Genomic DNA, 25,186 nt, shown 5'->3' with positions numbered 1-25,186 from the left:
GACGGCAAACACAAGGTCAAGTTATTGAGCACGACTGCAGCTCAACAAAAATTTTCGAGGGGTCGACTTCCTAGAAGATGCTTTTCCATGACGGTCATCCGAGTCTCCTTTCTCTACTTGTCACAAAGTCCCTGGATCTTTCGCTGACGAAGTTCCTGCTCTTATTTTCTGGTCCGGCACGCATTCCTGGTACCAACAGATCTTTTCATCCCTCTATATGAACCGTCGTGACATTGAGCTTAGTCGCGATTGGCTCTATTTGTGAATGCGAGATTTTGAGTCTCGGTTCCAAGGGCCTTCAAAGTTCAGAAATAGATGTCGCTCGGCTTTCTAGTAGTCATAGCTGGACTGTTCAGCCTGAAAGTATGTTCATTTTGCAGAGGTACTGACGACATGACGGAGGAAGATAAACCCGCTTGTCGTAACAACAGGCCGAGGAGAGGATAGAATATCTACAGATGATAGTTCAGCCATATGAAAATGATTTGAATGAATACACGTGTTGAGGACAACTTTTTTGTTGGCTAGAAAGCTCATCCAGACCAGCTCCAAGTTGATTGGCAGTTGCCCATGGCCTTCGGGTAGATTCTAACAGCACAGATGCAGGTGAAAATTGGCAACACCAAACCCTAGAAATGAATCCGTAGAATATTGTTGCGATAGCGGCGTCAAGTTTGATAGTGATCGCAGGAAACGACCATAGCGGGCTCTGCCGCGAGCAACCCTTCCTGCTATACCTTGATCATTATTATTGGAAGTATCGAGAATGAGCATCGACTTCGTCACTGCGCAGGGTCACTCAGGTTCAAATGATGGAGCGATAAGTGAGAGATCGGGATAAGAGATCGGGGGTCTGAATGACCGTTCTGTGGTGACGAATTCGAAAAAGATGATTGTCGATGGCTGCCGGCAGAATATGAAATGATAGTCCTAATCAATTGAACGCGCTCCTGCAGGTTCTACCGAAATTCCACCATCTGACAGCAATAACGATTCTGCCAAATTGATCAGAATCGCATCCATAAATATATCCAGGCAGGATATAAAAGCTGGTCGTCCTCCTATAGTGTTCCCCATTCTCAGAAGGCTTCATACTAGCTCTCACAGAAAATGCGTTTCTCCTTCCTTGCCCTTGTTTGTGCTTTGACAGCATCTATGTCCGTCAGTGCCCAGACCACCACGAACAATTGTGGTAGACAGAATGACGTGTGCGACCCTAAAAAGCAAGGCTCCTGCTGCCCAGGCTATACTTGCCAACCTGACGTGAGTCTCTGAGCGACCAGGATTCAACCACATAACTCACCTGTGTGCCTTAGAAACATGATACAGTTACACATTGCAGAGCGGTTGGTAATGGTGGTGGCGGCAGACTTGCTTAAGCCGGAATCCTGAACAGCACATCACGACAGTAAGCTATGTTTCTGCTCTCGGTTTAATATCATGGTTGATGGTACAATGCCTAGTGTCGAGTCAATCAGTACAGTTGATTTTGGACAAACTTTGGTACTGCTCAAGCAATGTGCATGTTTTATCATATCTGCAAATGATTGATCGTGCTTAGTCTTGTTCATGGTTAAGATTGAGTTTTTGAGCGGGTAGGTGGTAGTAGCTGTAAGGTAGAAAAGTATTTGGGATAACATTTAACGCTGGTGTTGATGCAACCAAGCTTAATAAGGCTTACTTATTGGGAAGGCCAGGTAATTTTGAAAGTCGTTAACATGTCACAAAAATGTGAGGAAATCTAAAAATGTGATTGCGGAAGCACCGACGAACATGACGGAGGAAGATAAACCCGGTTGTCGTAATAGCAGGCGACAGAAAGTATAGATCATCTACAGATGATAGTTCAGCCGTATGAAAATGATTTGGATGAATACACGTTCAATTAAATGCGCTCCTGCAGGTTCTGCCGGAATTCTACCATCTGACAGCAATAACGATTCTGCCAAATTGATCAGAATCGCGTCCATAAATATATCCAGGCAGGATATAAAAGCTGGTCGTCCTCCTATAATGTTCCCCATTCTCAGAAGACTTCATACTAGCTCCCACAGAAAATGGGTTTCTCCTTCCTTGCCCTTGTTTGTGCTTTGACAGCATCTATGGCCGTCAGTACCCAGGCCGACAATGGCTGTCAAGGACGATCTTGCTTCCCTCCAAGATCACAGTGCTGTCAGGGCTATCATTGCGCATTTACACATGACGTGAGTCACTGAGCAACCAGGATTCAACCACATGGCTCACCTGTGCGCTTAGGAAAATGGATCCAATATCATTTATTGCGATAAGGATAAGACTAGTGGCCGTAATTAAGCCGGAAGCCTGAGCAGCACATCACAACAGTGAGCTATGTTTCTGCTCTCGGTTTGATATCATGGTTGATGGTACGATGCCTAGTGTCGAGTTAATCAATTATCAGTACAGTTGATTTTGGACAAATTTTGGTACTGCTCAAGCAATGTGAATGTTTTAACATATCTGCAAATGATTGATCGTGCTTAGTCTTGTCCACGGTCCACTAAGCTTGAGTTCGAGGGCTTGCTGACTCGGTATGATGGCTGCACATTGCAATCCGATCCAATCCACTTGCTATTGTGGCCGCTCAGCACTACTTGAGTCTCGCTCACCAGCCCAGTGATTGTAGCGTGCTCCACTTTGGAAGCCACCGAGTCTTTGAAGTTCTAACCCCGGTGTCTCTGGCACTGGAAAACAACGACGGCTTCACAAAGTCTTCTCGATAGTTTGTACCGTGAAACATCGTTGTCTCTTGCGTCCCTGTAACTTGATAAAGATGTAATGATTAAGATAACTGTTGTTGGAGACTTTGAAGTGGTGCAAAGATCTCAGATGTTGACTCAGCTGTGACGGAAATTTCGGAAATTTAAGCGATCCGCGTAAACGGAGTTCACACAAGGGAACACAGTCCCAACAACGGTAAGCTTTCCTGCATGACATCCCTAAATGACCCAAGTGATAATGATCTTTGGCGTGACTTTTGAACATTACTTCGCCACAAGCTCAAAATATACAACCATTTGTTCTATCCATCATGATATCATCTACTTTTAGATCGCCTCAAAGGGCTCTACCTCACAACTGCCCGGCAGGGCCAGGCTCCTTTCCGCTTGTGTTGGCTGCCGTCTCAATAGGCTTCATAGCAGGGAACAAAAGCACTTCCTTGATGTCTGCACACGACCGTCAGCAGCTGTGTGACACTAGACCAAAAGACACGTACTAGGGGAGTCAGTAAGGAACATGATGAGCCTGTCGATACCCATGCCCCAGCCTGCAGTTGGTGGTAGACCGTGCTCAAGCCTGTATTTGTTGGGTTTAGGAAGAACAATGAACGAGCAAGAAGTACAACATACGCATCAACAAATACTTCATCTACACCTTGTGCTTCGTCATCACCTTGCTCCTTCTGACGCGACTGAAGTTGCATGATGAGAAAATGTAAGCAGGACATGAAGTGACGGGTCGTGTCTTACCTGCTCCTCGAAGCGCAACCTCTGCTCAAATGGATCGTTCAACTCGGTGTACGCATTACAAAATTCCTTCCCGCACATGAAGCCTTCGAAACGTTCACACAGACCGGGACGTGAGCGGTGGTTCTTGGCGAGGGGGGACATGACTTGTGGGTGGCCAGCTGCATATATGGAGATGTGGTCGGCACAGGCAAGAAGACATGATGATAAGACATACTGATGAATGCAGGAGAGACACACAAGGGCTCGATGAAATCGCCAACAAGCTATACGCGAATTAATGACAACGTTAAATGATACCGAAGAAGACAAACCTTATCAAGGAGTCGGGCGTTAGTCCGGGGCTCACTGCAATCAACGTTGTGCTGTGACACATCAGCGACATTCCTCAGAGGTCGAGATCAAATCACTGACCTTAGTACACAAGTCCCGCAAGAACTTGTTGGTCTCCGCCGTGTGCAACGTGTCACCAGGGGGGAACTTGACTCCTGTCTTCTCCTCGAGCGTCTCGATCATGTCATACCTCTTCCACGGCGTCTTGAAGTCCAGCACGAGCTCCTTGCCGTCCTTGCCCTCGGGGTGATACTTTATAATCGTGCTACCGCCGTTGAGGTACTTGACCATACCCTCAAGAAGGTTCTCCGTGATTTCCATCAAGTCATACATGTCCGCGTAGGCCATGTAAAACTCGCAGAGAGTGAACTCAGGGTTGTGTGTCAAATCAATGCCTTCATTCCGGAAGACACGTCCAATCTCGTACACACGGTCGAGTCCACCGACAGTAAGCTGCTTCAGGTATAGCTCAGGTGCAACACGGAGGTACAAGTCCAAATCCAGATCATTATGATGCGTTACAAATGGACGTGCAGTGGCACCACCTGCAACCATGCTCGTCATAGGTGTCTCAACCTCGAGGAAGCCGAGGTTATCGAGGTAGCGGCGGAGGTAATTGATCACACGCGCACGCGTGATGAAGATGTTGCGCGTACTAGGGGACATGATGAGATCGAGGTAACGCTTGCGGTACCGGGTTTCCTGATCCTTAAGACCAAAGTGGGCGGATGGGAGTTGGTGCAGATTGGGTGCGAGAAGAACCATAGACGAGGGGGAGATACTAAGCTCGCCCTTCTGACTGCGCGAGGGGTAGCCAACGACACCGACGATGTCTCCGCGCCGGAACAGTGCTTGCGTAGACATGAATTCATCTGAGTTTTCCGCATCGCTATATACGATTTAATACATGTAAGCCGTCGTTTAAGATGGACCTCACCGGACATTTGCGAGAATCTGCACTTGTGTGCCTTCGCCGTGTAGGTCATAAAATTTGAGTTTGTTGCCGCTGCTCCGGATATTGTGTATACGACCAGACAGAGCAACAATTGTGTCATCGAGCTTCTGGCCAGCAGAAATCAAGCCTTCCTTGCTGTATTCTTCAACAAAAGAGGTGATGCTCTGGGTGACATGAAATTTGTGCGGGTAAGGATTAGGAGACTGAGTCTCCTTGAGCTTTTGGATCGTACGAGCACGCAGCTCAAAGTATTGCTGCATTGTGTCAGGATCAGTGCTCGATTGTTAACAAAGATGGCTTGCATTTGGGTTCAGGTCATCCTCATTTGCCGCTGCAGGCTTAGATGCAGCTTGAGGTGTGGCAGCAGCCTTCTCAGCCTTCTTTGCATCTTTTTCGCGCTGCTTCTCGCGACGCTTCAGCTCACTGTGTGATCTGTGAGTGAGCAGATATGATCCTGATCTTTCGGAATGACTCGCCACGCACGTCTTGGAAATCATCTCTCCCGTGACGGGATCTTTGTGTGTTCCTGCAGGACTTTCTGATGCCATGTTTCTAAGCAAGATAGTGGGAGGTCGTGTTGGTCTGACTGGATATCTTGATGGTATCTGACGCAAAGAAGTAAGGAACCTTAATCTTTGCATGTAACATTTTTGGATCAATATCAACTTTCTTGAAACGAGTCAGGCATCACGTGATGGGTGCCGCAAATGCCGCCAAGCGGAATTTGAAAATGACTTAGCAGTGCCGCAATGCCGATTAGTCATGGAGTTGGTTACATAATAAGATTATCCGTTTTGGTAGTGCTTACAGGGTATGCTAATCGATACAGACCGGCCCACGCCGCAAGCAACACCTTCGACATCACCCACAACAACGACAATGTCTTCCGACTATGATTACTCAGACGATGAGGATGCTTTCTATGATGAGGACATGATCAGTACAGGTGACGATGGTGTGTTACCCTTCTTCAAGTTGTCGTGGCTCATTTGATCGCCGACAACATCGCAGGTTCAGCACCCAGTGATGATGACATGGACATGGAGTTCGCGGACGACTTTAAAGTACCTCAACATTCACCTCGCAAGGCGTATGAAATCGAACATGAGTCACTTTCCCAGCAAGCAGTTGAGAAGCTCGCGGCTGCTGATGTGGATCACATATCGAGCATATTCGGCGTTGATGTCCGTATGAATGTCTCAAGTATGATATCATACTGATGGTTCTGTTCTGCGATTCTCCTTTGTGATATATAGGAAAGTGCAGCTTCCTTATTACTGCGTAACATGAATTGGAATAAGGAGCGCCTCATCGAGAAGTACATGGACAATGCATCCTCCGTTTCTGTCGCAGCTGGTGTATCAACTCCTTCCCGCGCCTCTCCCTCTGTAACGGGTCCTGCACCCATCCGCTCTTCAGGCAGCCGTCGCAGAACAACTCGTCTGACACCAGGTACGTCACTCGAAGCTGATATATCCAACCTAACTTACTTTGCGTGCCTAGTTCCCAAAGCCGAACCTTGGGTTTGCCCCATTTGTTTCGATGACACTCAGACATCATTCCTCTCACTTTCGTGCGACCATTCCTTCTGTGCAGGCTGCTGGACAGCATATATAACCTCTAAGATCCGCGAGGAGGGCGAGCATGCTATCCGTTGCATGGCTGAGGGTTGTTCACTTGTTGCTCCTGACCCCTTTATTATGTCTACTTTAGAAAAATATGGTGAGGATGAAGATGGGCGGACTCGCGAGCGATTCCAGGAATTGCTCGTCCGGCACTTTGTCGGTGCCAACCCGCACCTGAAATATTGTCCTTACCCATCGTGCACTTACACCGTCTCGTGCCCTTCTGCTTCCTCTCGTTCATCCCTCACAACTATGGTTCCAACCGTCAGTTGTGGTGCAAATCATAAGTTCTGCTTTGGGTGCTCTATCGACAGTGACCATCGCCCAGTCATTTGTCCCGTCGCCAAGATGTGGTTGAAAAAATGTAGGGATGATAGTGAAACTGCAAATTGGATCAAGAGTAACACAAAGGAGTGTAGTAAGTGCCAGAGTACTATAGAGAAAAATGGTGGTTGCAAGTGCGTGTTTCATTTCGAGGAATACGAGTTTATGCTGACTGTTTTGTCAGCCACATGACTTGCAAGAAATGCAAGTATGAATTCTGCTGGGTGTGCATGGGTTCGTGTCTCGTACATCGCCTCGTTTCATCCTGACATTCTGTTCTACACAGGCCCCTGGTCTGAACATGGCACAGCGTGGTACTCGTGCAACCGCTACGATGAGAAGGCTGGTGTGGACGCCCGTGATGCGCAGTCCAGGTCCCGTGCTTCCCTGGAGCGCTATCTCCACTACTATAACCGGTGGGCGAATCACGAGCAGTCCGCAAAACTATCTGTCGAGATGTACAACAAGACCGAGAAGAAGATGGAGGAGATGCAGATAACGTCCTCGCTCACTTGGATTGAGGTGCAATTCATGAAGCGTGCTGTAGAAGAGGCAGAACGATGCCGCGCAACGCTAAAGTGGACGTACGCAATGGCGTTTTATCTGGACAAGGGAAATGAGAAAGAACTGTTCGAAGATAATCAGAGGTAAGACATTCGATCTGGCTTTCGCCCCTGCTCGATCATATTCCACGGATCTGTTCAATCGGTTTTTTCTTTAGGGATTTGGAAAAAGCGGTTGAGGACTTATCAGAGCTGCTTGAGTCACCGATTGATCCAGAAGCAATCTCGACTCTGCGACAGAAGGTGACTGATAAGACGGTTCGCTGTTTCTCTACGTGTCGCTATTGAATACTCATAGCCGTTCACTCTTCAGGTCTATGTCGCGAAGCGCAACGAGATATTACTGGAGGATACTTCAAACGGTTTTGCGGAAGGGCGCTGGAAGTGGAATATTGCGGTGGAGGGTTTTGAGTAGATGCCAGTCATTCTTCCCTGAGACTGAGATTGCTCACTACAATTTGCGTCACGCATCCGCCTCTTCAACGTAGCACAGTTTCATTATCCCCTTCCACACTTACTCTACCTATAAGATATCCAGCATCGTAAAATCATTGTATTTCTTGGACATTATCCGAAGCACACAGCGTAATCTTAGGAATTAAAGTGTTGCTAAGATCTAGTCAGGCCTTTAATGAAGGAACGTCCGGCGGCGATAGTATGAAGTTCAGAAGTTAAGCCATGATGACTTCAATGGCGATTTTGCGAGAGTTCGAGTGACGCGAATGCGGCCCAAGTTGTGGCTATAGACAACGTTGACGATCCAGGAGGGCATTGTAATTGAGACCAAGAGCCTCCTGTAATTTCTTTCGTTAGGTATTACACTTGAAAAGGGCAACGACAGATGCCATCCGGTGATCCCTATGAATCGAGTATGAGCGTGAAACCGTCATTTGTGAGAACTTACAGACCTCCGAGTCATGCCCATGAACAATCTCAAGTCCCAGTGTTTATATACCGAATCTATCAAGTAGGGGGCAACTATCTTGGCCTGTGTATGTTTTATCTTCGTACTAATAGACCATTATAAAATACGAACAATCTCAAGTTCCAGTGTGCAGATCCCTCATCAGTAAAGTGACAAGTCCAATTTGTGGTCTTGCGACAGCGAGTCACAGTGAGTCACAGAGCTTCACAGTTCGCACAGGTTCACAGTATACTACCTGGCCTTCCCAATAAGTAAGCCTTATTAAGTTTGGTGATTACGAGTATCGCCAAGCCTAACTTTGCTTGGTTGCAGTGATCCTTCAACACCAGCGTTAAATGTTGCCCCAAATACCTTTCTACCTTACAGCTACTACCACCTACCCAAGCCTAGTGGACCATGAACAAGACTAAGCACGATCAATCATTTGCAGATATGTTAAAACATTCAGTGCTACGTAGTCACTGTAGTGATAGGTAGCTGAAATCCGCACACTTCGAGTGCCATAGTGCTATTCTATATTCTAGGCTATCAATAGTGGACATACAAAAAGTCTCGAGGTCAATGAATGTATTCAAGTAATATTCACTCGCTAACTCATACACGTTTCGAGTTTTTTTCTTGCTCTTTTTGACGTGTACCTATGATGATTTGACAGGTCTAGACTCTGGAAATTGAGTCTGGGCGGGCAAAGATTCTGTAACTAATGACTTTCGGGTGCATTGTGACACACAACTTCTACTTACGAAGTAAATACTAAATAAGTAGACAGCTCTATGATAGATTTTATGAGCTCATCGCTCAATGCTTCTCTTCCTAGCATGCCATGAGTATATGTCAAGATTGGAACAAAAGGAAACTTACAGCAGCCTCGCTTGCAATGGTATTTTGTAGAGACTGAGGCTGAGCAACTTCAACTTCTGGTGCGACCTCTTGTTTCTCCTCTTCGGACGGTGCTGAATCAACCTCTGAGGGAGCAGCATCTGCACTCTCCTGGGAAACAGTTTCGCTCGATGCTACAGACGTCTCTTCACTTTTAGCGACAGCTTCCTCGTGCTCCTGAGCGTCCTTAGGAGAATCCGTGTCCTTCGTATCATATATAAAAACATCACCGGTTTGGTAAGAAAACAAACGTACGAATGCCTGCTCCATCGACTGCTTAATTTCCTCACCCGACACCTCGGTACCTTCATCATCTGTCATTGCAGGGGATTGCGGCTCGACATGCTATGCAAAGCACCATGAACACAAGTAACTTTTGTTAAGAAAACTGCAGCATTACAATATCAATTTCGCATGCTTACATGACTGGCGTCCTGTCTTCCCATGAGTTATTTACTGAACATAATAAAAGATGGACATACACTCCGGTGTGCGTTGTGACCGTGCTCCGACTCATGGGCATGACTAGTCTTGCGCGCAGATGGCGACAAGAGATAGAGAACCTAAAATCATCCCTTAGACCTCCTTTCGATGTAAAAAAGACGCGTCTGGAAACCCACCACGGGACCAAATATCAAAGCCGAGCCAATCTGAAGATTTCAATCCAACTTTTCAACTCAAACTAATGGCAGGTGCATCGTAAGAGCACGCACCATCCATGGCGTATCACTCCCGTAGTTTCCATGAGATGCATGCGGGACGGCCGAAGCCATCGTACGTCTGCTAGACGTCGTAAACGATGAGCGTACGCTGTGGTTCGCTCTCATTCCGGAACGGAGGATGGAAAAAGCACGCTGGACAGGACGGGACATTTTAGTGAGGCGAACCGTAGTACGATGACGTCAATGACTAGGACTTTGTGTAGTATTAAGTTGTGCGACACAAGCAAACGAAACGTGAACGTTTGAACCGTAGTGCGTGAATAAACGGACTCGGAGAACTTATGTATGTGACGCTGGTGTGAACTTTCGCGGATAAGACCGGAATCCCGCCTCCTCTCACAATTCAAGTTATATATCGTCCCGAGGCGAATACTGGATTGCTCGGCCCTGTCATCAGGAAGAATGTCGGATCGCGGTTTCTCATGTCTGGCGCACGGGGACAGCGCCTAAATTACTTTCACATATAGCTTGAATTCACAACACGAATATTTGTTTCTACTGACAGAGTGACACGCTGCAGGCTTCGAACCCGAATTATATGTATTGCAGCAGCTCGTAACGAGGCTGGGATGGCGAGGCCTACAATATTCAATTCCAACAACTTACAAAATAGTTATAACAGAAGCTCACTAACGTGCTGCATCATGCACATCATTCTCGTCGACCAAAATTTCCGCACTCCGTCGGCAAACGATTTGAAACGTGTGGACCTCGATATGAATATATCGCTACATTGGTCGACGAAGAAGAGTTCTTGAAGACACGAGGATGTTAGCAGTGACGCGGATGGCTGAAGTCAAGCTTTCTCGAGTCGACAAGATCGTATGTCAAGTCCTGTAAACTCTGCATAGTGGTTGCAGTCATAAGTCGCACATACGAGTCCAAAAAGGTAGAGGGAAAGTCTGGGTTAGACATGGGTTCCTTACTGGAATGGGCACCAGAAAATGGACACAAATGGACTGACACTTCTGAATGGGATTGTATCTTGCATTATTTAAACCTGCGGATATAAGTTTTGAGCCTATCATGGGAAATCTTTGAAATGTGAGTTTCGCTTGAAGAACTATTTTTAGCACTCGAAATTCTCGGGTAGTGCATTTCGTGCGACAAATAAAGTTGATACTCACATTATGATGTTTTGTAGACTTGTCGTGGTGTACGATGGGTGATTGAGGCCCTTTTAGATAACCGTACTGCGCTACAAAGTTGCGCAGACGGCGCCCTTGAAGACCTAGAGAACAGCGATAAGCATATGGATTCATGAGAAACTCGGAGGTCTGGACCCAAAGATCTGGTGCCGCTCAAGCGTCGAGTTACTGAGGCTGCATTCTGTAGCCATTATTAATCCTCGTGAATTATGGGATCGTTCATCCGCCAACCGAAGATAACCCGCGATCCCAAGTCCAAGAGAGGATAGTCTTGTCCCATGGTAGCTACCGCGGTCTATCCACCATATCGACTCTACGTTGTTCAGTCCATCAACAACGGAACTCTGCACAGCAGGATCAAAGAGGCAGTAGCCATGCTGTTACATAATGTCTGATGGTTGTATTGAAGATCCTGACGAACGTGATTAATATCTGCAACAAATTTGGAAAAGTGTCGTTGCACCTTTGGGCCCATCAGTCGCAGCGTTACTATGTATTGCACATGCTCGAGGTTCTGCGGTTGCTACAGAGAGTCGGTGATGGCCGCCGGGTGGAACTGAGGATCCACAGGTACTTAAGGGCTTATGGGACGCTTCAACTCCGTTGGGAAGAGCTACTGCAACATGAGCCACCATCAGCATAGCCTTGATCACTACCCATGCTCTCGGATATGATCGAAGCCACGGGTAAGTTCAGCTAAAAGTCAGTTTAGTATCAAAAGCCATCACGACAAGCGACTTGTCAAGGTGTAAAAGGGAATAAAGGACAAACGTTGCGGTTAAGTCCACAGCTTACCTAAACAATGATAGTTTGATGGGACTGGAAGTATTACTTTGATCTTCGTTGCCCAAATTCCTGTACAGTGTACATACGTGGGATATTAGCCTTGTCAGGCATGCCGCAATCGACCTTTTCCTCCACCGCTCGCATCTCAAGTTGAAAGTGCTCCGGAACCGAAGAATGACCAAACGACCAGGTCATGCTCATTCCACCTCTGAACCAATCCTAATGCAGACCTTTGACGCCGCCAACATTGACAAGGAATATCAGTTCTACGATGAAGAGGCTGCCAGAGTTAGCCAGAAAATTGATGAGGAGCTCAAGGTCTGTACCTCATTTTACTTTGATTGACTAGGAACTCTTGGTCATCGAAATCTGCAGAGAGACTGGATGAGGCGCAAGGATGCTCAGAGAAGACAAGTCAAGGGTGCGTTCTGTCAAGGAACACTATCCACTCTGAAATGACTTAAATGTATGTGATCATACAGTCATGCTTCTTGGCCAGGCAGAATCCGGAAAGTCAACACTCCAGAAGCAATTCCAGTTATACTATGCTCATCATGCCCTCGATCACGAACGTCCCCTATGGCGTCCAGTTGTGTATTTCAACATCCTCAAGGCTGTTCGAATGATTCTAGACGAACTAGACCACGAACTCAACAACCTCTCGATTGATGATTCGGTGGAGGGCCAGGCTGTTGCACATTCCCTAGCCCCCTTGGGTGATCTGAGCGAGGAATTCTCCGGGCTGCGTACTAAGTTGGTGCCTCTGGTTGCAATGGAGGATTCGCTGGCATCTGAACTCAGTGGCGGTGTCGCTGTGACCGGCGGCCGAACTGGTGTTTATGTTCGTGCAGGATGGCAGGCCCTTGTTACCCCTCTATCTCCCAACCGGAGTCGTGCACTTCCTGGTACTGGCGGACTTTCCCCCGCTGTTGCTCAGGTGACCAGCCTGGCTTCAAGGACGCTCATTTCTGTTCAAAACGAGGTAGATGAGCTCTGGAAGCACCCGGCCGTTCGAATACTCCTCAACAACAGGCGAATCAGACTTGATGAGTCTGCACCATTGTACGACCCGTCTGTACCTTGGGTATCGTTTGTTGATTGTTCTTCCAGCTTCCTAGATAGCATCAAGCGTGTCGCGCAGCCTGATTACCTTCCGTCAACGGGTAAAGTGCATACGTGTTCTGAAATTGTTGACAAATATTGAATGTATGTCTGATCTAGCTGATCTTCTGAATGTCAGGCTACAAACGCTCGGCGTGGCCGAGCATTCTTTCGATATAGAACTTTGTGGTTCTAGATACAATTGGTTGATGTACGACGTCGGTGGAGCTGTACGTGTGTGCCTATCTTTCTCGTTTTACTGTTTAGCTCATCAAAGGGCCACATTCATTTTAGCGTGGTCAGGCGAGTTCATGATATTTAATGATCTAACCAGACCTGCCATCTGACTCCGGACCATCGCATCAGCGCCACGCATGGGTACCATATTTTGACGATGGTGGGTGTTTCACTCTGTTACATGTGACACCTGCGGATACGGGCACCGCGGAAACGAATTCATTGTCCGCAATAAGGAATATTTACTAACTGACCGTGTTTCCTTGTTTCGAATTAGCGACTGCAATCATCTTTTTGGCGCCAATCAGTGCATTTGATCAGGTATGTTTTTATGTATCTTCCCCTTGTGCTCCTATTCATTGCACCCGAAATAGTACCTTGAAGAAGATCCGCGGACAAATAGAGTGGACGACTCGTTGCAGCTATTCACAGCTATATGCTCAAACAAACTCCTGAAGAACTCGCATTTAGTTCTGATGCTTAACAAGGTTTTCATTATTTTTACTCCTTTGACCGTGTGACTGATGTGACATGACTGTGCGCAGACGGATCTCCTAAAGAAGAAACTGGAAGCTGGGGTCAAAGTGCGGAAATAGTGAGATTTGATGATCAATTGTTGGTTGGCTGTACTCACAGCTCAGCAATAGTATCACATCATACGGCGACCGTCCGAACACCTACGCCGATGTGTCAGAATATTTCAGGGCACACTTTATTCAAGTTCACAGGCGCCATGATATTAGCCGTCGAGCGTTATATGTTGTATGTATAAACTCTTTTCGTGTCTCGAAGTCACTTTGTTCACTAAAAGTGTGCTACCCAGCACTTCACCTCTATGCTGGTGAGTTTTCCCGTCATTTGAGATTTACACGAGACCTAATCAATATAAATTCAGGATATCCGGGCAACCCAGGACATCATAGTCAACGGTACGTTCTTAGAGATATCTACCCTCACCCAAGCGCTCATAACAGATACGTCAGTGGGAGAGGCTATTATTCGATCACATATTGCAAAGACTGGTCTCGCGTAATTCCCTCCCGGTTAACATATTCTGCCGAGGATATCGACATAGCACTATGTTTATCTGACTACCTTTCAACATGACACTTCCCTACCGACTAATGATACCTGATGATCTTTCTTTTCTTGCTGACTATTTTACAAACATCAACTATTGATATCCCGTCCATCATTTGTCACACCTCATCTCTCAGCCTTGTTGCATATAGAATTTTATTCGGTTGTCTTCCCAGCGAAAGGGTCGGCCCGAAGACAATCGTGACATAAATGAATTTGCACACGCGTTTAGCGCCTGCTGGAAACTGGAGTCCAGTTTAGCTACCACTCTCACACCGATCTTTGACTTACCTGATAAGCAATTCCAGTCTGGTACGCCTTGACATCTCCTAATAGTGACGATTTTGATTATTATTGTAATAACCAAGATATTTAGCGTCTGGTCGATTTGAGAGATCAACGATTATCGCAAACATGCCGAAGATGAAATGCGTACATTGCGATGCGGTACTTGAACGCTACGAGCTGCCGCACCATATACGAGAACTCCACACGCGGCCTAACCGAAATGCACCCAAATCCAATATGTTGTTCGGAGAATGGCAAGCCATGGAAAGCACGCAGTCAGCTCCTGTCATCACTCGACCAGAACGCGACACATTCCAATTGGAGATCCAAGGCATTGTGCATGCGTTCATTGCCTTGCCAGCTCAGTTGAGAAAAGCGTGTAGTGAGGACGTCGAGAACCTGCCTGTTCTTGGGGTGAGTCTATCAGCGTTACAACAGCCCGCCAGTGTCATGATTCGCGTTGCCATCAGGCGTTGTACGCGTACACCTTCACACATCTTCATCTATGCGCTCCAGAGAAACGAAGGTCAGGGTCATATTTTTGAACCAGTGGTTTGAATCCTCATGCGATACCAGTCTTATCGACGAACTCGAAAACCTAAAGGCGTGGTTGATAAGAGAAGACGATGCCTGTCTTTCGAATCTGAAGACTATGAAAGATGAGCTTGTCCACATTCTACATAGGGTTTGCAAAACTTTGGTCAGTGAGGGGTCTACTAAACAGTATGAACAGTCACAAGTCGAGAAGCACGTTTGCAATACTGGCCTGATCAACGATAAGACGTTACACGACCTCGACATCAACAACATAGGAGCGTTGATTGTCGATCATACAACATCGAACGAGCTCGCCCGCGCTTTCTACGCCGATGACAATGCACAGTTCATGGTTGAGATACTGCAGAATGTAAGCGTTAACTTGGGGTTTCGCAACCGCCCTTTGACATTCGTTAGCTACTTACGGCCCGGTCTGAAATCCTGAAAAAATATAGAATGTATCTGGTGAATGCTGTGTTCAAACTTTCCAGGAAATCTGGACGGTTCCCACAGAGTTTGCAACTTCGTTGCATTCAGGACATAAAACATACCGATTTTTGTGGCGGATTTGGCTTGATCTATCAAGGCAAGCTAAACGGCCGTCTTGTTGCTGTGAAAAAGGTGCTAGAGGGTCGTCGTTCCCCAGAACAATTTCATAAAGTCAGTGATTTCGATCTAGGCGTCAACGGAAGATCACATGTTGTCATGCGTTGTAGTCATTTTCTAATGAGGCGGTGATCTGGTACCATATGCGACATGATAATTGTCTTCCGTTCTATGGCGTATACGTCTTTGATGACGCGTGGTGCCTGGTATCCCCCTGGATGACAGATGGTCATGTGAATCACTATCTTAGGGGACATCCTGATGCTGACCGGTATCCACTGGTGAGTGCGGCTTTATTTTATACCAAGGGATCCAGCTTATGGTGGTGGAGATCCTGGATGTTGCACGCGGCCTGAAGTACCTGCACTCAATGGAGCCAGCAGTGAGTCATGGCGACCTGAAAGGCGTAAGTGTGTGCGCCTACTTCTCATTTGGAAAGTTAAAGTTTTGTATTTACAGGTCAATATCCTGATAACGTCTTCTGGGCGTGCATGCATCGCGGATTTTGGAATTGTAACAGCTCGAGACTCTCGTATTCAAATGACGACAACAACATCTGGTGTCATAGGAACGCTTCATTTTATGGCTCCAGAACTTCTGAGCGCAGACAGTGCAGCTGATCTCCTGAAGGTGGACAGAAGGCGGTGCGATATGTATGCATTGGCTTGCGTCTGCTATGAGGTAGGAAAACAAATCAGTTCGTTCGGCTTGACCTACGACAAAACTTGTAGATGTTTACAGGGATGTACCCGTTTCAAAACCAGGGGAACTTGAATCTCAAGGTCCTGGTGCTACGGGGACAACGGCCGGAGCGGCCACGTGAAGTTCACCAAGTGTTAGACGACTTTATGTGGAGTCTCATAGAAGCCCTGTGGGAACAAAACCCGAGAGACCGACTAACAGCAGAACAAGTGTGCGAGCGAGTCTCTCAGAAGATGGATGCCGAGAGGAAAGATACCGAGCGCCCATCCACCGAAGTGGAGTGGGATGTAGGTTTTCTGGCTGATGCCGCCATGACGATGGTGGCAGAAGATCCTTTCGCGCTTGCGCATACGTAGGCTTGAACTCGTAAGTACAGTAATATGTTGTACACTTGTATTGGCCATGTATATATGTAAGATGCTTGAATTATAATGCTACCACTCTGATCTGTGAGCATTGGGATCTAGAAGGATCAGCTGTTGCAGTAACCGCTTAGTATCTGATCAAGTAGCAATAAGTACTAGTAGTTGGTGTTCACTTAGCAAGAGTGGTACATGAGGACCGTGGGAATACACAAAAACTTTGGAGGGTCATCGACTTCGCCAAAATACTCATTTTCATAGCCTTATACCTCTAAAATGTCGACCAGTGGGCTGAAGGCAATTGCCCCTGTGCCCACCGCGGCAGATTTCTTGGACATTGTCCTGTCCAAGACCCAGCGAAAGACACCTACAGTGAGTCATTTGAAGATATTATCTAGAGCAATCTAATCATCTAATGTTACAGGTAATCCACAAAAACTTCAAGATCAGCCGCATCCGTAATTTTTACATGCGCAAGGTCAAGTTCACGCAAGACACTTTCGATGAAAAACTGGGAGCCATATTGTCAGAGTTCCCCCTCCTCGACGTGAGTTTGATCAAGCTCTCCTGGGGGGTCAAAACTCACAAACCTGAGGCAGGACTTACACCCCTTTCTGGCATCACTCATGAATGTATTGTACGACAAAAATCACTACAAACTTGCTCTAGGCCAACTTCGTACATGTCGACATCTCATCGATCAGGTTGCCAAAGATTACGTCCGACTTCTCAAGTTCGGCGACAGTTTATACCGCTGCAAGCAGCTTAAAAGGGCGGCGCTGGGTCGTATGGCCACTATCATGCGCAGACAGAAAGATCCCCTTGCCTACCTCGAGCAAGTTCGCCAACACATTTCCCGTCTTCCCGCCATCGACCCTAACACCCGGACTCTACTCATTTGCGGCTACCCAAATGTCGGAAAGTCGTCATTTATCAATAAGGTCACACGCGCGGACGTTGATGTCCAGCCATATGCTTTTACAACCAAGTCCCTTTTTATTGGCCATCTGGATTACAAGTACCTGAGGTGGCAGGTAATCGATACCCCTGGGATTTTAGATCACCCGCTGGAGGAGATGAACACGATTGAAATGCAGAGTATTACAGCTCTTGCACACCTCAAGAGCTGCGTGCTGTATTTCATGGATCTAAGTGAACAGTGTGGTTACACTGTGGAAGCACAAGTGCGTATTGCAGCATACATTTTACATCTGAACCACATGCCAATTTTTACCTACAGTGTAAACTGTTCCATTCTATCAAGCCTCTATTTAATGGCAAGCCGACGATGCTTGTCATCAACAAAATCGACGTGACTCGCCTTGAGGATCTTACATCCGAGAATCGTGCTCTTGTCCAAGAAATTATTGACACTGAGAATGTCCAATGCGTCCAGGTGTCATGTTATTCTGATGAAGGGGTCATGGATCTCAAGAACAAGGCATGCGATGCCCTCCTAGCACACCGCGTCGACTTGAAACTCAAGGGCACCAAAATCAACTCTGTGATTAACCGTATACATGTGGCACAGCCGAAAGCTCGGGACGACGTTGTCCGTGCGCCATTCATACCCGATGTTATCAAAGAGCGGAAGGCATACGATAAGAATGATCCCGACAGGAAGAAACTTTTGCGAGACACGGAGTTAGAAGAGGGTGGTCCTGGTGTTTTCAACATCAACATTAAGCGTAAGCTGCTTTTTGTATATCTAATTTCATGTGCCTCCTAACGCCTCATACAGAGGATTACATCCTCGCAAATCCTGAATGGAAGATGGATGTCATGCCCGAAATCATGAACGGCAAGAACATTGCTGACTTTATTGACCCCGATATCGCCGAAAAACTTGAGGCACTTGAGCGCGAGGAAGAGAAACTGGAGGCCGAGGGCTTTTACGATAGCGACGAGGACATCTTTGACTCTGAAGACGAACGTGAAGCAGTCGAGACCAAAAAAGCTCTTGGGCATAAAATACATTCACAGAACGTCAAAAAAGCCATGAAGAACCAGTCTCGTTTGCCGCGCACAGCGGGCCTCCGCACGCTGTCCGAGCTCACTACTGAACTCAAGAAAGCAGGTTATGATCCAAGCAACATAGAGGCGAGAGCTGGGATAATAGCCAAAGCCCAAGGAGCCAAGCGAAAACGTGCTGAAGCAGACATGGATGTTGATATGGAAGATGGTGATGGTGACGCAAGTGAAGGTGAAGAAGGTGACTGGATGGATGTTGATGGCGAGGAGCAGACGCCGAAGAAGCGAGCTAAGGGTAACTCGGGTACAGTTCTTGCCAAGCATCCACGAGCACCGAAATCAAATCGCCAACTTGCTGGTATGCGTGATCAACAGGTTCGTTTTATCTTTACCTGGACAAATAGCTCTCTGAAAGTCTTTTTTTAGCAAGCGTCCAAGGCTGTCAAGCTACGGAACCTCGGACAGCGTGAGCGCAACCGGTTGGCTAAAGCTGGAGAGGCTGATCGTGTTATCCAAACTAAAATGGTTTGTGATCATGAACACATCTTCAATGACTTTGTTGTTAATAACTTCCTCAGCCGAAACATCTTTTCGCTGGCAAACGGAAAGCTGGAAAAACAAACAGACGTTAGGCTGTTCGTATTGTATGCTCTCATGTATTATTTTCGTCATATATCATGCAATCTATTCCACTATAGTACAACTTGAATGCTGTCCTACAGACAATCAAGAAATCCAATGAGGGCCATTTAGACCATACTAGGAGGTATATAAGTATGTACAAACGCTTTGTGCGCAAATCATGTTTGATGTTTCGTCGATCGTTCTGGAATATGTCGCACATGCATCACTTTGAGGGACGTCCTGTGACGTTTCCTCGGTTAGTCGTCAAGTAAGGTATAATATAGCGGAGAGTGGAGGTAGAGGAATATATACGGAGGGAGGGTTTCGCAGTAACGGAGGATGTGGCCCAGGTCGATAAAGAATTGGATGCAGGTATTTAGTCCCAATCAATGGTAATTCCACCGGGGCCAGGAGAAGCGATACCTATACCCCTGTCAGATTCGCGTTTCAGCCACTTGAGGGCACGCTTGTCATCCTTAAGGAGTGGTTCGAGTCTTTCTAGACACTTCTTATTGTGATCCTGCGATAACGGGCACGTTAGATAACCGAAGGCTCCGCAGGTGGAGGATCACTGATCGCTTACTTTCAACCATTGCTTTTCTTCCTTTGTAAGCATACTTTCTTTGACCATCCGCGTCTGGATCGGGACACACGTGAAGCGTTCAAACCCAAGCCACACGTCGCCGTTGAATTCGCCTTTTGTCTGGTGGCCGATATCATGAAATGTCATCGTAGTGTGGTGATACCAAGACCAACGAACCTTAACTCTGCGAATAGCCAACGCAGATTCAATGCGCATTCCCCATCGGCCTTCAAGATCTATAATTCACACCATGATGAGTCACGATGGAGAAATATCGGCTTGTAACTTACAGAAACCAGGCTCGTTTGTTATGACGTGTCCAGGAACTAGAGCAACGCTGCTAGAAAATCCGTGTGGGCCTTCGTGAACGTTTAAGAACGAGCCAAAACCGTGGCCAGTGCCGTGCTACATCCAAAACAACGTATCAGATGATGGTCAGGCATACGTCAAGGAAGCAACATACCATGTAATTAAGTCCGTCCTTCCATAGCGCGCGTCGAGCGAGAACGTCAAGTTGGGAGCCGGTGGTTCCCTCAGGGAATACTGCGCTATCGATCGCAATCTGAGATTACAAGGTGAGGAAGTGCGGGGACTGATATAACCGCCAGTGACGTACGTGACCCTGCAAAACGCGGGTGTAGGCTTCCGATTGGTCTACAGATGGCCTTCCAAAATGAACTGTGCGTGTTGTGTCACAAGTGCCATCACGGTATTGACCTCCAGAATCACTGGGGTAAACGAGGTTAATGGTCACGAACTTTGATGGGCTCTCTATGCTCACTTAAGGTAAGGTGTGTCCCGATCAATCGTCCGGGCGCCAGATTTCGTAGGAGAATAGTGGGGAAGAGCTACAAGATCCGAAATATCAGCGATATGAATCACCATGCTGTAGAAGCTGCCCACCCGCGTTAGGTCCGCTTGCAGAGATATTCTCGTACGCGAGACCCCAATAGTGCTTGTTTTGCCTCCTGTACTCTGTAAGACGCCATGCTGCTTCATATTCCGTAATGTCATATCCTTGTTGGATCTTGTGCTCCAGCCATGCAAGCCATCTGACCTAAACGAGAGAGCATGAAGTGAAATTAGAACTGTCAACGGAGAATACACACATATGCAGCACCATCGCGAAGGTAAGCGCGCCTCAAGCCTTCAAGTTCTACTTCATTCTTGATAGCCTTGATATTTTCAACAAATGATGGCTTGACGGTATAACGGAAATGCGTCAACATCAAGGAGATCGCGTAGGAGGTCTCTGGAGAAATGATGACTTTCCCCTCGCCCCATTCTCGCCGGCGGAGGAAAGCCCAGATGTCGTTATATTCCTTCCGCTCGATGTTGAGGGCACGTAGGTGATCCTCCACTTCATCAGTAAGCTTGGCTGAATCTAAGAATAGGACCACCCTATCAAGAGAGATGAACAAGTAGGCGTAAAACAGAGGATTGAAAGGGATATCGGAGCCACGTAAGTTAAGAAGCCAAGCTAATGGTGGTTTTTGTAAATCCCCTCAAGAAATCTCGGTGGAAATTGGACGCACCAATTGAGGACAGAGAAGTAATCAATGTACCGATAAGCATCTGGGCAGGAGTCGGAGATGCTTTGGAGTAAGAAGGGACGTCCGGAGGTTGTTCCTGGATCCAAGCGCGAACTTCTGCGATTTTTGTGCTAGCTTCTCTACCCGTGAATTCGAGAGACTGAATAAAAACGGGTTCCTTGGATCGCAGGGGCTTTTCTTTCCAAATGATGTCAATGAAATTCTGAGGAGGATATATGAGCTTCGAGTTCTTGTGGTGGAGTTGATTGTTCAATGAAGTAGCTTTGTCATGTGAGATCATGCGTGCGTCTATACCAATCTTCGAATCCTTGACACGATCCTAATATAACACAACTCTATAAGGAAAAGCCGTGGAATTAAGTTGATGACACGCACAACCAACCAATCAATCCAGTCTTTGGGGCCATCTACAGCCCCACCAGGTATCAAGTGCCAATTTGGGTCAAGTTCATCGCGAGCTTGCAACCAGTAGCGCGAGTCGGTCACTAAGTAAGCAGCCGTCTTCGAAATGATAGCTTGGCCCGCACTTCCAGTGAACCTGAAAATCACGTCAGATTAAGTCAAACAGTCAAGACCGCAAGACAAATAACTCACCCAGAGATCCATGACCTACGTTTGTCACCCGCTGCGACGTACTCAGACTGGTGGGGGTCTTCGCTGGGTACGACGCTGAAGTAGGAATGTTAACCTAAAAAAATGTGGAGATTAATTTTGCTCACTAGTAATCGAGTTTCTCCTTGACCATCAACTTTCTGATCTCATCCAATCTTTCTGTCGTGTCTACTTTCTCCTTGATGGATTCGACGTCATTGACCTTGCGTTCATAAGCAGACCCAACAAGCGTGCTCGAAGAGTCATTCGAATAGAAAGGTGGGCGTTTAGTGCTGCTCGACCTGGAGGAGCTACGAGTAGGCGGTTTGTAAAGCGGAGGTCTTTCCGAATCAACAGAGGGTGATCGTTGCAACATCTCTCTTTCCCTCTCCTTGGCTTTTCCCAGTCCCCACCCATATCCCCATTTCGTAGATTTCTTCGAATCAACCCTTGTCAGAGCAGACTTGCTGTCACTGCGTGGGGATAACTTGATGCGACTCTCGTTAGCAAGTGTAGGGACATCGTAAACTTCTGAATCTGAATCAAAAGATAGCTTCTCTACGTCTGATGAGATGGTCCGTGTAGTGGAGTAAGACCCGGAGCGGACGAGCTTATTTTGGGAGCCTGTGGAATTATGCGATCGTTTCGAACGATTGGAATGGTTGTCAGACTTCTGGGACGAAGGATAGGAATAATTGTCGGACCGCTCAGAATGGTTGGAACGGTTGTCGGACCTCTGAGATGATGCATAAGATTTTTCCGAGTCTGTACGAACTATGAGAGGGCTGGATTCGCGAGTTCGTGTGCGATTCGTGAAAGGAAAGCACATGGGTGGTGGAGGCGGCGGCGGAGGAGGCGGCATGATGTTAGATGGCGGGTGATGAGGGCAAAGAGCAAAGAGCCCGTGCTGGTAATATTTAATGAGCTTAGAACGTACTCACACGAGGCTGGCCGGTGATTATTACCAAGGGTGCCATGGCATGCGTCAGAGTGAAAACAGAGAGCATGTAAGTAATAGAGCCTGTGGGAAAAGTGTGACTAAGCGCACTAAATTGGGAATACTCAAAAAACACGGAAACGATCTCGGTCACCGGTCCTTGCCAGTTGGCGTGACGCAGTGAAAGACCTCGAGGACGGCTCCGTGGAGATTTAAATCGACGTCACGACTGCAGAAAGGGTCCTAAATCATCAATGAGGGTTATTGTCTAGCCATACACCGAGACACATGGGCCAGTCCTGGGATCGATCCGTGGTGCGAACGCCACGCAGTGACCGCAGTCCGTGTCACACCTCAAAAACACGATGCTGAAACGGCTTTGCTTGCCCACCCTGCTTCGGTCCGCATTTGACTTGTGCCTGACCCTAGTACTCACGTGTGAATAGGATTGCGGGACCCATGATCGGGGTCTTGATTGTTTATTCTAGATCCGAGACGAACTATCATGGTCACAAAGATTATGAGGAATAGATAGACCAACAATGGGTTATCGAAGCGCGATGGGCCACGTCAACGAGGCAGCTCCTGGTGCAGCTGACAAGAATCATCGGGTAGATACAGCTTCCCAATACGTGGAGACTTGGAGAGCACGCATCGATGCTCTGTCGAGCACCAAAAGACATGGCGTCAGAGTCTGAGGGCGTGACGCTAGAATTGATCTCACTGCACGGTACTGTCCAGCTTCAATCGACGTGTGGTTTTAGACTCACATAGTTTTGCAATGAAGAACACCGAACCTCCTAGTACGCCACCATTGCTCTAGCCATGGAATGATCTAAAGAAAACTAGAATTTCATAAAACCACTTACCACAATCACATGGCTGGACCTAGGCCTAGTCCAGAGAATAGAGCAAAAGTAGATCTCAGCTGTTGTCCGTTTTCCAGATCTGAATATGAAGCGCCAATGTGGGACTCCAGAAAGTGCGTTCTATGCCCTAGAGTGCCACAATGGTCAAGAACCATCATGATCAACTCGGACTTGGGAGGAGCACAAATGTCCTGCCGGGTCATGAATGATACCATATCGTTAGATTTGACAGAGTGTTCCTTCGAGACTCCAGCCTGCTCCAACCGTCCGAGTTCACGCAGGTTCACGCAGACACAGCTACTAGTAGTAGTAGTAGGATGGGGCAATTGACGCTTCGGAAGCGTAGCGTGATGGGAGTCTGAACCAGTGATTAGTGGAATGACGCACATTAATTCTGTAGCATTGGGACAGCAGATTTCAAAACGCTGTTTAACAAATGAGTTCACAGTAAAGTTGTTCAACGCCCACTGCCAATAGGACCAGCATACTTAGGGATGACGTCGAGCGCCTAAGCGTCAAGGAGCTATTATGTAATTTAATCATGTATATAATTATGTACATGAATAATTATCTAACATTTATTAGGCTTGGTAAAATCAATTTATTTATTTGTCTCATTTCATCTATCATGATCAGGACTGTCGACATCGCTGATATTTCATCTCCCTTTGATCATGAATGATCATGCTCATTCTGCAGGGAAGCGGTTACATTTAGCTGGATTTCGAGGTGAACTTGAGGGCCCCCAATGAACGAGGTTCTGACTGCGTTAAAGTTTCTTAGTTCGACTAAGACCGCGACTGTCGAATTGGACACCAAATGTTCGTCGGTGGAACCTGAGCTTCTATATTTCCTCGCAAATCATGTAAGTTTGTTGCCGGGACGAAACACTTCGAAAATGTGAACGTTTCTCGACGTTCACAGCGGAAATGCGGTTATCATCACTTCTGAGGTTGCAAGTGCCAATGGACTGAGTCAACCCTGCTATGCGACGGTCGGCCTTGACTGTACGATTTCATGATTATCTGTTATATTGCGTCTTGACGGGACTGGTTTAATTTTCTTACAGTTTGTTCCGTTATATATCACGGCATAGCTCTGTCTGTCTTTCAAGTGACTCAACGGTCCTAAGTTTGCTACACAAGCTCGAAGCTCTGCAGGGTTTGACTTGAATATGGTAGGATACATAAGCGATCCACTGCTTTTTGTTATTAATTCTGATTGGCTTCGGTCAGACATTCGCTGCCTCCGCTGTTCCACTCCTCGTCCACGAGGTAACCCTTTTTGTAGACTTATGGTACATTCACTATCCAGAACAGTCGTGCATGAAGATTTTTCTTGGCACTCCAAGGCGTTTGCTTTCAAGTTCTCGCTTATGACGCAAATGGCGATGCATGAGC

At 47.0% G+C, this 25,186-nt stretch overlaps 7 protein-coding genes across 7 annotated transcripts; 4 read left to right on the top strand and 3 right to left on the bottom strand.

Moving 5' to 3' along the window:
- Nucleotides 1-3,090: 3,090 nt before the first annotated feature.
- Nucleotides 3,091-5,321, bottom strand: EDB93DRAFT_1239514 (lysyl-tRNA synthetase; the record flags this gene model as incomplete). The annotated part of the gene is made up of 10 exons (XM_041451642.1): nucleotides 3,091-3,185; nucleotides 3,236-3,315; nucleotides 3,369-3,430; nucleotides 3,489-3,646; nucleotides 3,703-3,751; nucleotides 3,800-3,850; nucleotides 3,900-4,707; nucleotides 4,756-5,027; nucleotides 5,076-5,196; nucleotides 5,257-5,321. 10 exons carry the CDS (start codon nucleotides 5,319-5,321, stop codon nucleotides 3,091-3,093), a joined length of 1,761 nt encoding a protein of 586 aa, XP_041310023.1.
- Nucleotides 5,322-5,594: 273 nt separating this feature from the next.
- Nucleotides 5,595-7,904, top strand: EDB93DRAFT_1336049 (RING-5 domain-containing protein). Its single transcript, XM_041455321.1, has 8 exons — nucleotides 5,595-5,728; nucleotides 5,785-5,957; nucleotides 6,030-6,225; nucleotides 6,277-6,856; nucleotides 6,907-6,956; nucleotides 7,009-7,369; nucleotides 7,444-7,543; nucleotides 7,599-7,904. The coding sequence occupies exons 1-8, from the start codon at nucleotides 5,653-5,655 to the stop codon at nucleotides 7,698-7,700; spliced, it is 1,638 nt and encodes a 545-aa protein (XP_041310022.1). The 5' UTR covers nucleotides 5,595-5,652; the 3' UTR covers nucleotides 7,701-7,904.
- A 634-nt stretch (nucleotides 7,905-8,538) lies between these two features.
- On the bottom strand, nucleotides 8,539-10,115 carry EDB93DRAFT_1132660 (uncharacterized protein). The gene is made up of 7 exons (XM_041449004.1): nucleotides 9,803-10,115; nucleotides 9,710-9,739; nucleotides 9,572-9,652; nucleotides 9,512-9,523; nucleotides 9,345-9,434; nucleotides 9,072-9,293; nucleotides 8,539-9,023 (listed from the first exon to the last, which is right to left on the bottom strand). The coding sequence occupies exons 1-7, from the start codon at nucleotides 9,959-9,961 to the stop codon at nucleotides 9,009-9,011; spliced, it is 609 nt and encodes a 202-aa protein (XP_041310021.1). The 5' UTR covers nucleotides 9,962-10,115; the 3' UTR covers nucleotides 8,539-9,008.
- Nucleotides 10,116-11,919: 1,804 nt separating this feature from the next.
- On the top strand, nucleotides 11,920-14,315 carry EDB93DRAFT_1268136 (G-protein alpha subunit; the record flags this gene model as incomplete). The annotated part of the gene is made up of 13 exons (XM_041454276.1): nucleotides 11,920-12,063; nucleotides 12,121-12,166; nucleotides 12,228-12,807; nucleotides 12,856-12,908; nucleotides 12,967-13,076; nucleotides 13,213-13,243; nucleotides 13,361-13,404; nucleotides 13,458-13,571; nucleotides 13,629-13,678; nucleotides 13,731-13,845; nucleotides 13,907-13,924; nucleotides 13,979-14,012; nucleotides 14,067-14,315. 13 exons carry the CDS (start codon nucleotides 11,920-11,922, stop codon nucleotides 14,114-14,116), a joined length of 1,389 nt encoding a protein of 462 aa, XP_041310020.1. The 3' UTR covers nucleotides 14,117-14,315.
- A 373-nt stretch (nucleotides 14,316-14,688) lies between these two features.
- Nucleotides 14,689-16,652, top strand: EDB93DRAFT_1248277 (kinase-like domain-containing protein; the record flags this gene model as incomplete). Its single annotated transcript, XM_041452693.1, has 9 exons — nucleotides 14,689-14,865; nucleotides 14,922-14,977; nucleotides 15,028-15,136; nucleotides 15,185-15,358; nucleotides 15,406-15,648; nucleotides 15,705-15,875; nucleotides 15,926-16,000; nucleotides 16,054-16,275; nucleotides 16,326-16,652. The coding sequence occupies 9 exons, from the start codon at nucleotides 14,689-14,691 to the stop codon at nucleotides 16,650-16,652; spliced, it is 1,554 nt and encodes a 517-aa protein (XP_041310019.1).
- A 282-nt stretch (nucleotides 16,653-16,934) lies between these two features.
- On the top strand, nucleotides 16,935-19,261 carry EDB93DRAFT_1081184 (P-loop containing nucleoside triphosphate hydrolase protein; the record flags this gene model as incomplete). The annotated part of the gene is made up of 7 exons (XM_041445597.1): nucleotides 16,935-17,030; nucleotides 17,083-17,205; nucleotides 17,258-17,842; nucleotides 17,899-18,346; nucleotides 18,400-19,004; nucleotides 19,056-19,154; nucleotides 19,208-19,261. 7 exons carry the CDS (start codon nucleotides 16,935-16,937, stop codon nucleotides 19,259-19,261), a joined length of 2,010 nt encoding a protein of 669 aa, XP_041310018.1.
- A 204-nt stretch (nucleotides 19,262-19,465) lies between these two features.
- On the bottom strand, nucleotides 19,466-22,842 carry EDB93DRAFT_1268114 (Creatinase aminopeptidase; the record flags this gene model as incomplete). The annotated part of the gene is made up of 13 exons (XM_041454275.1): nucleotides 19,466-19,773; nucleotides 19,837-19,956; nucleotides 20,014-20,072; nucleotides 20,127-20,241; nucleotides 20,300-20,398; nucleotides 20,453-20,564; nucleotides 20,618-20,684; nucleotides 20,740-20,893; nucleotides 20,946-21,316; nucleotides 21,372-21,708; nucleotides 21,765-21,927; nucleotides 21,984-22,058; nucleotides 22,109-22,842. 13 exons carry the CDS (start codon nucleotides 22,840-22,842, stop codon nucleotides 19,630-19,632), a joined length of 2,550 nt encoding a protein of 849 aa, XP_041310017.1. The 3' UTR covers nucleotides 19,466-19,629.
- Nucleotides 22,843-25,186: the final 2,344 nt, after the last annotated feature.

The sequence above is a fragment of the Suillus bovinus genome (assembly GCF_016758785.1).
Source record: "Suillus bovinus strain UH-Sbo-P2 chromosome Unknown EDB93scaffold_13, whole genome shotgun sequence".
Lineage (NCBI taxonomy): Eukaryota > Fungi > Basidiomycota > Agaricomycetes > Boletales > Suillaceae > Suillus > Suillus bovinus.
Note: the sequence above shows the minus strand (reverse complement) of the source record. Positions and strands in the feature narration are given on the sequence as shown.

Coding starts and splice junctions, on each gene's coding strand:
- EDB93DRAFT_1336049 (XM_041455321.1), top strand. CDS start 5,653: ATGTCTTCCGACTATGATTACTCAGACGATGAGGATGCTTTCTATGAT. Junction 6,226..6,276: donor AACAACTCGTCTGACACCAG/GTACGTCACTCG, acceptor TTGCGTGCCTAG/TTCCCAAAGCCGAACCTTGG. Junction 7,370..7,443: donor CTGTTCGAAGATAATCAGAG/GTAAGACATTCG, acceptor TTTTTTCTTTAG/GGATTTGGAAAAAGCGGTTG.
- EDB93DRAFT_1132660 (XM_041449004.1), bottom strand. CDS start 9,961: ATGTCCCGTCCTGTCCAGCGTGCTTTTTCCATCCTCCGTTCCGGAATG. Junction 9,740..9,802: donor GGAGTGATACGCCATGGATG/GTGCGTGCTCTT, acceptor TGAAATCTTCAG/ATTGGCTCGGCTTTGATATT. Junction 9,653..9,709: donor CTTTGATATTTGGTCCCGTG/GTGGGTTTCCAG, acceptor GGATGATTTTAG/GTTCTCTATCTCTTGTCGCC.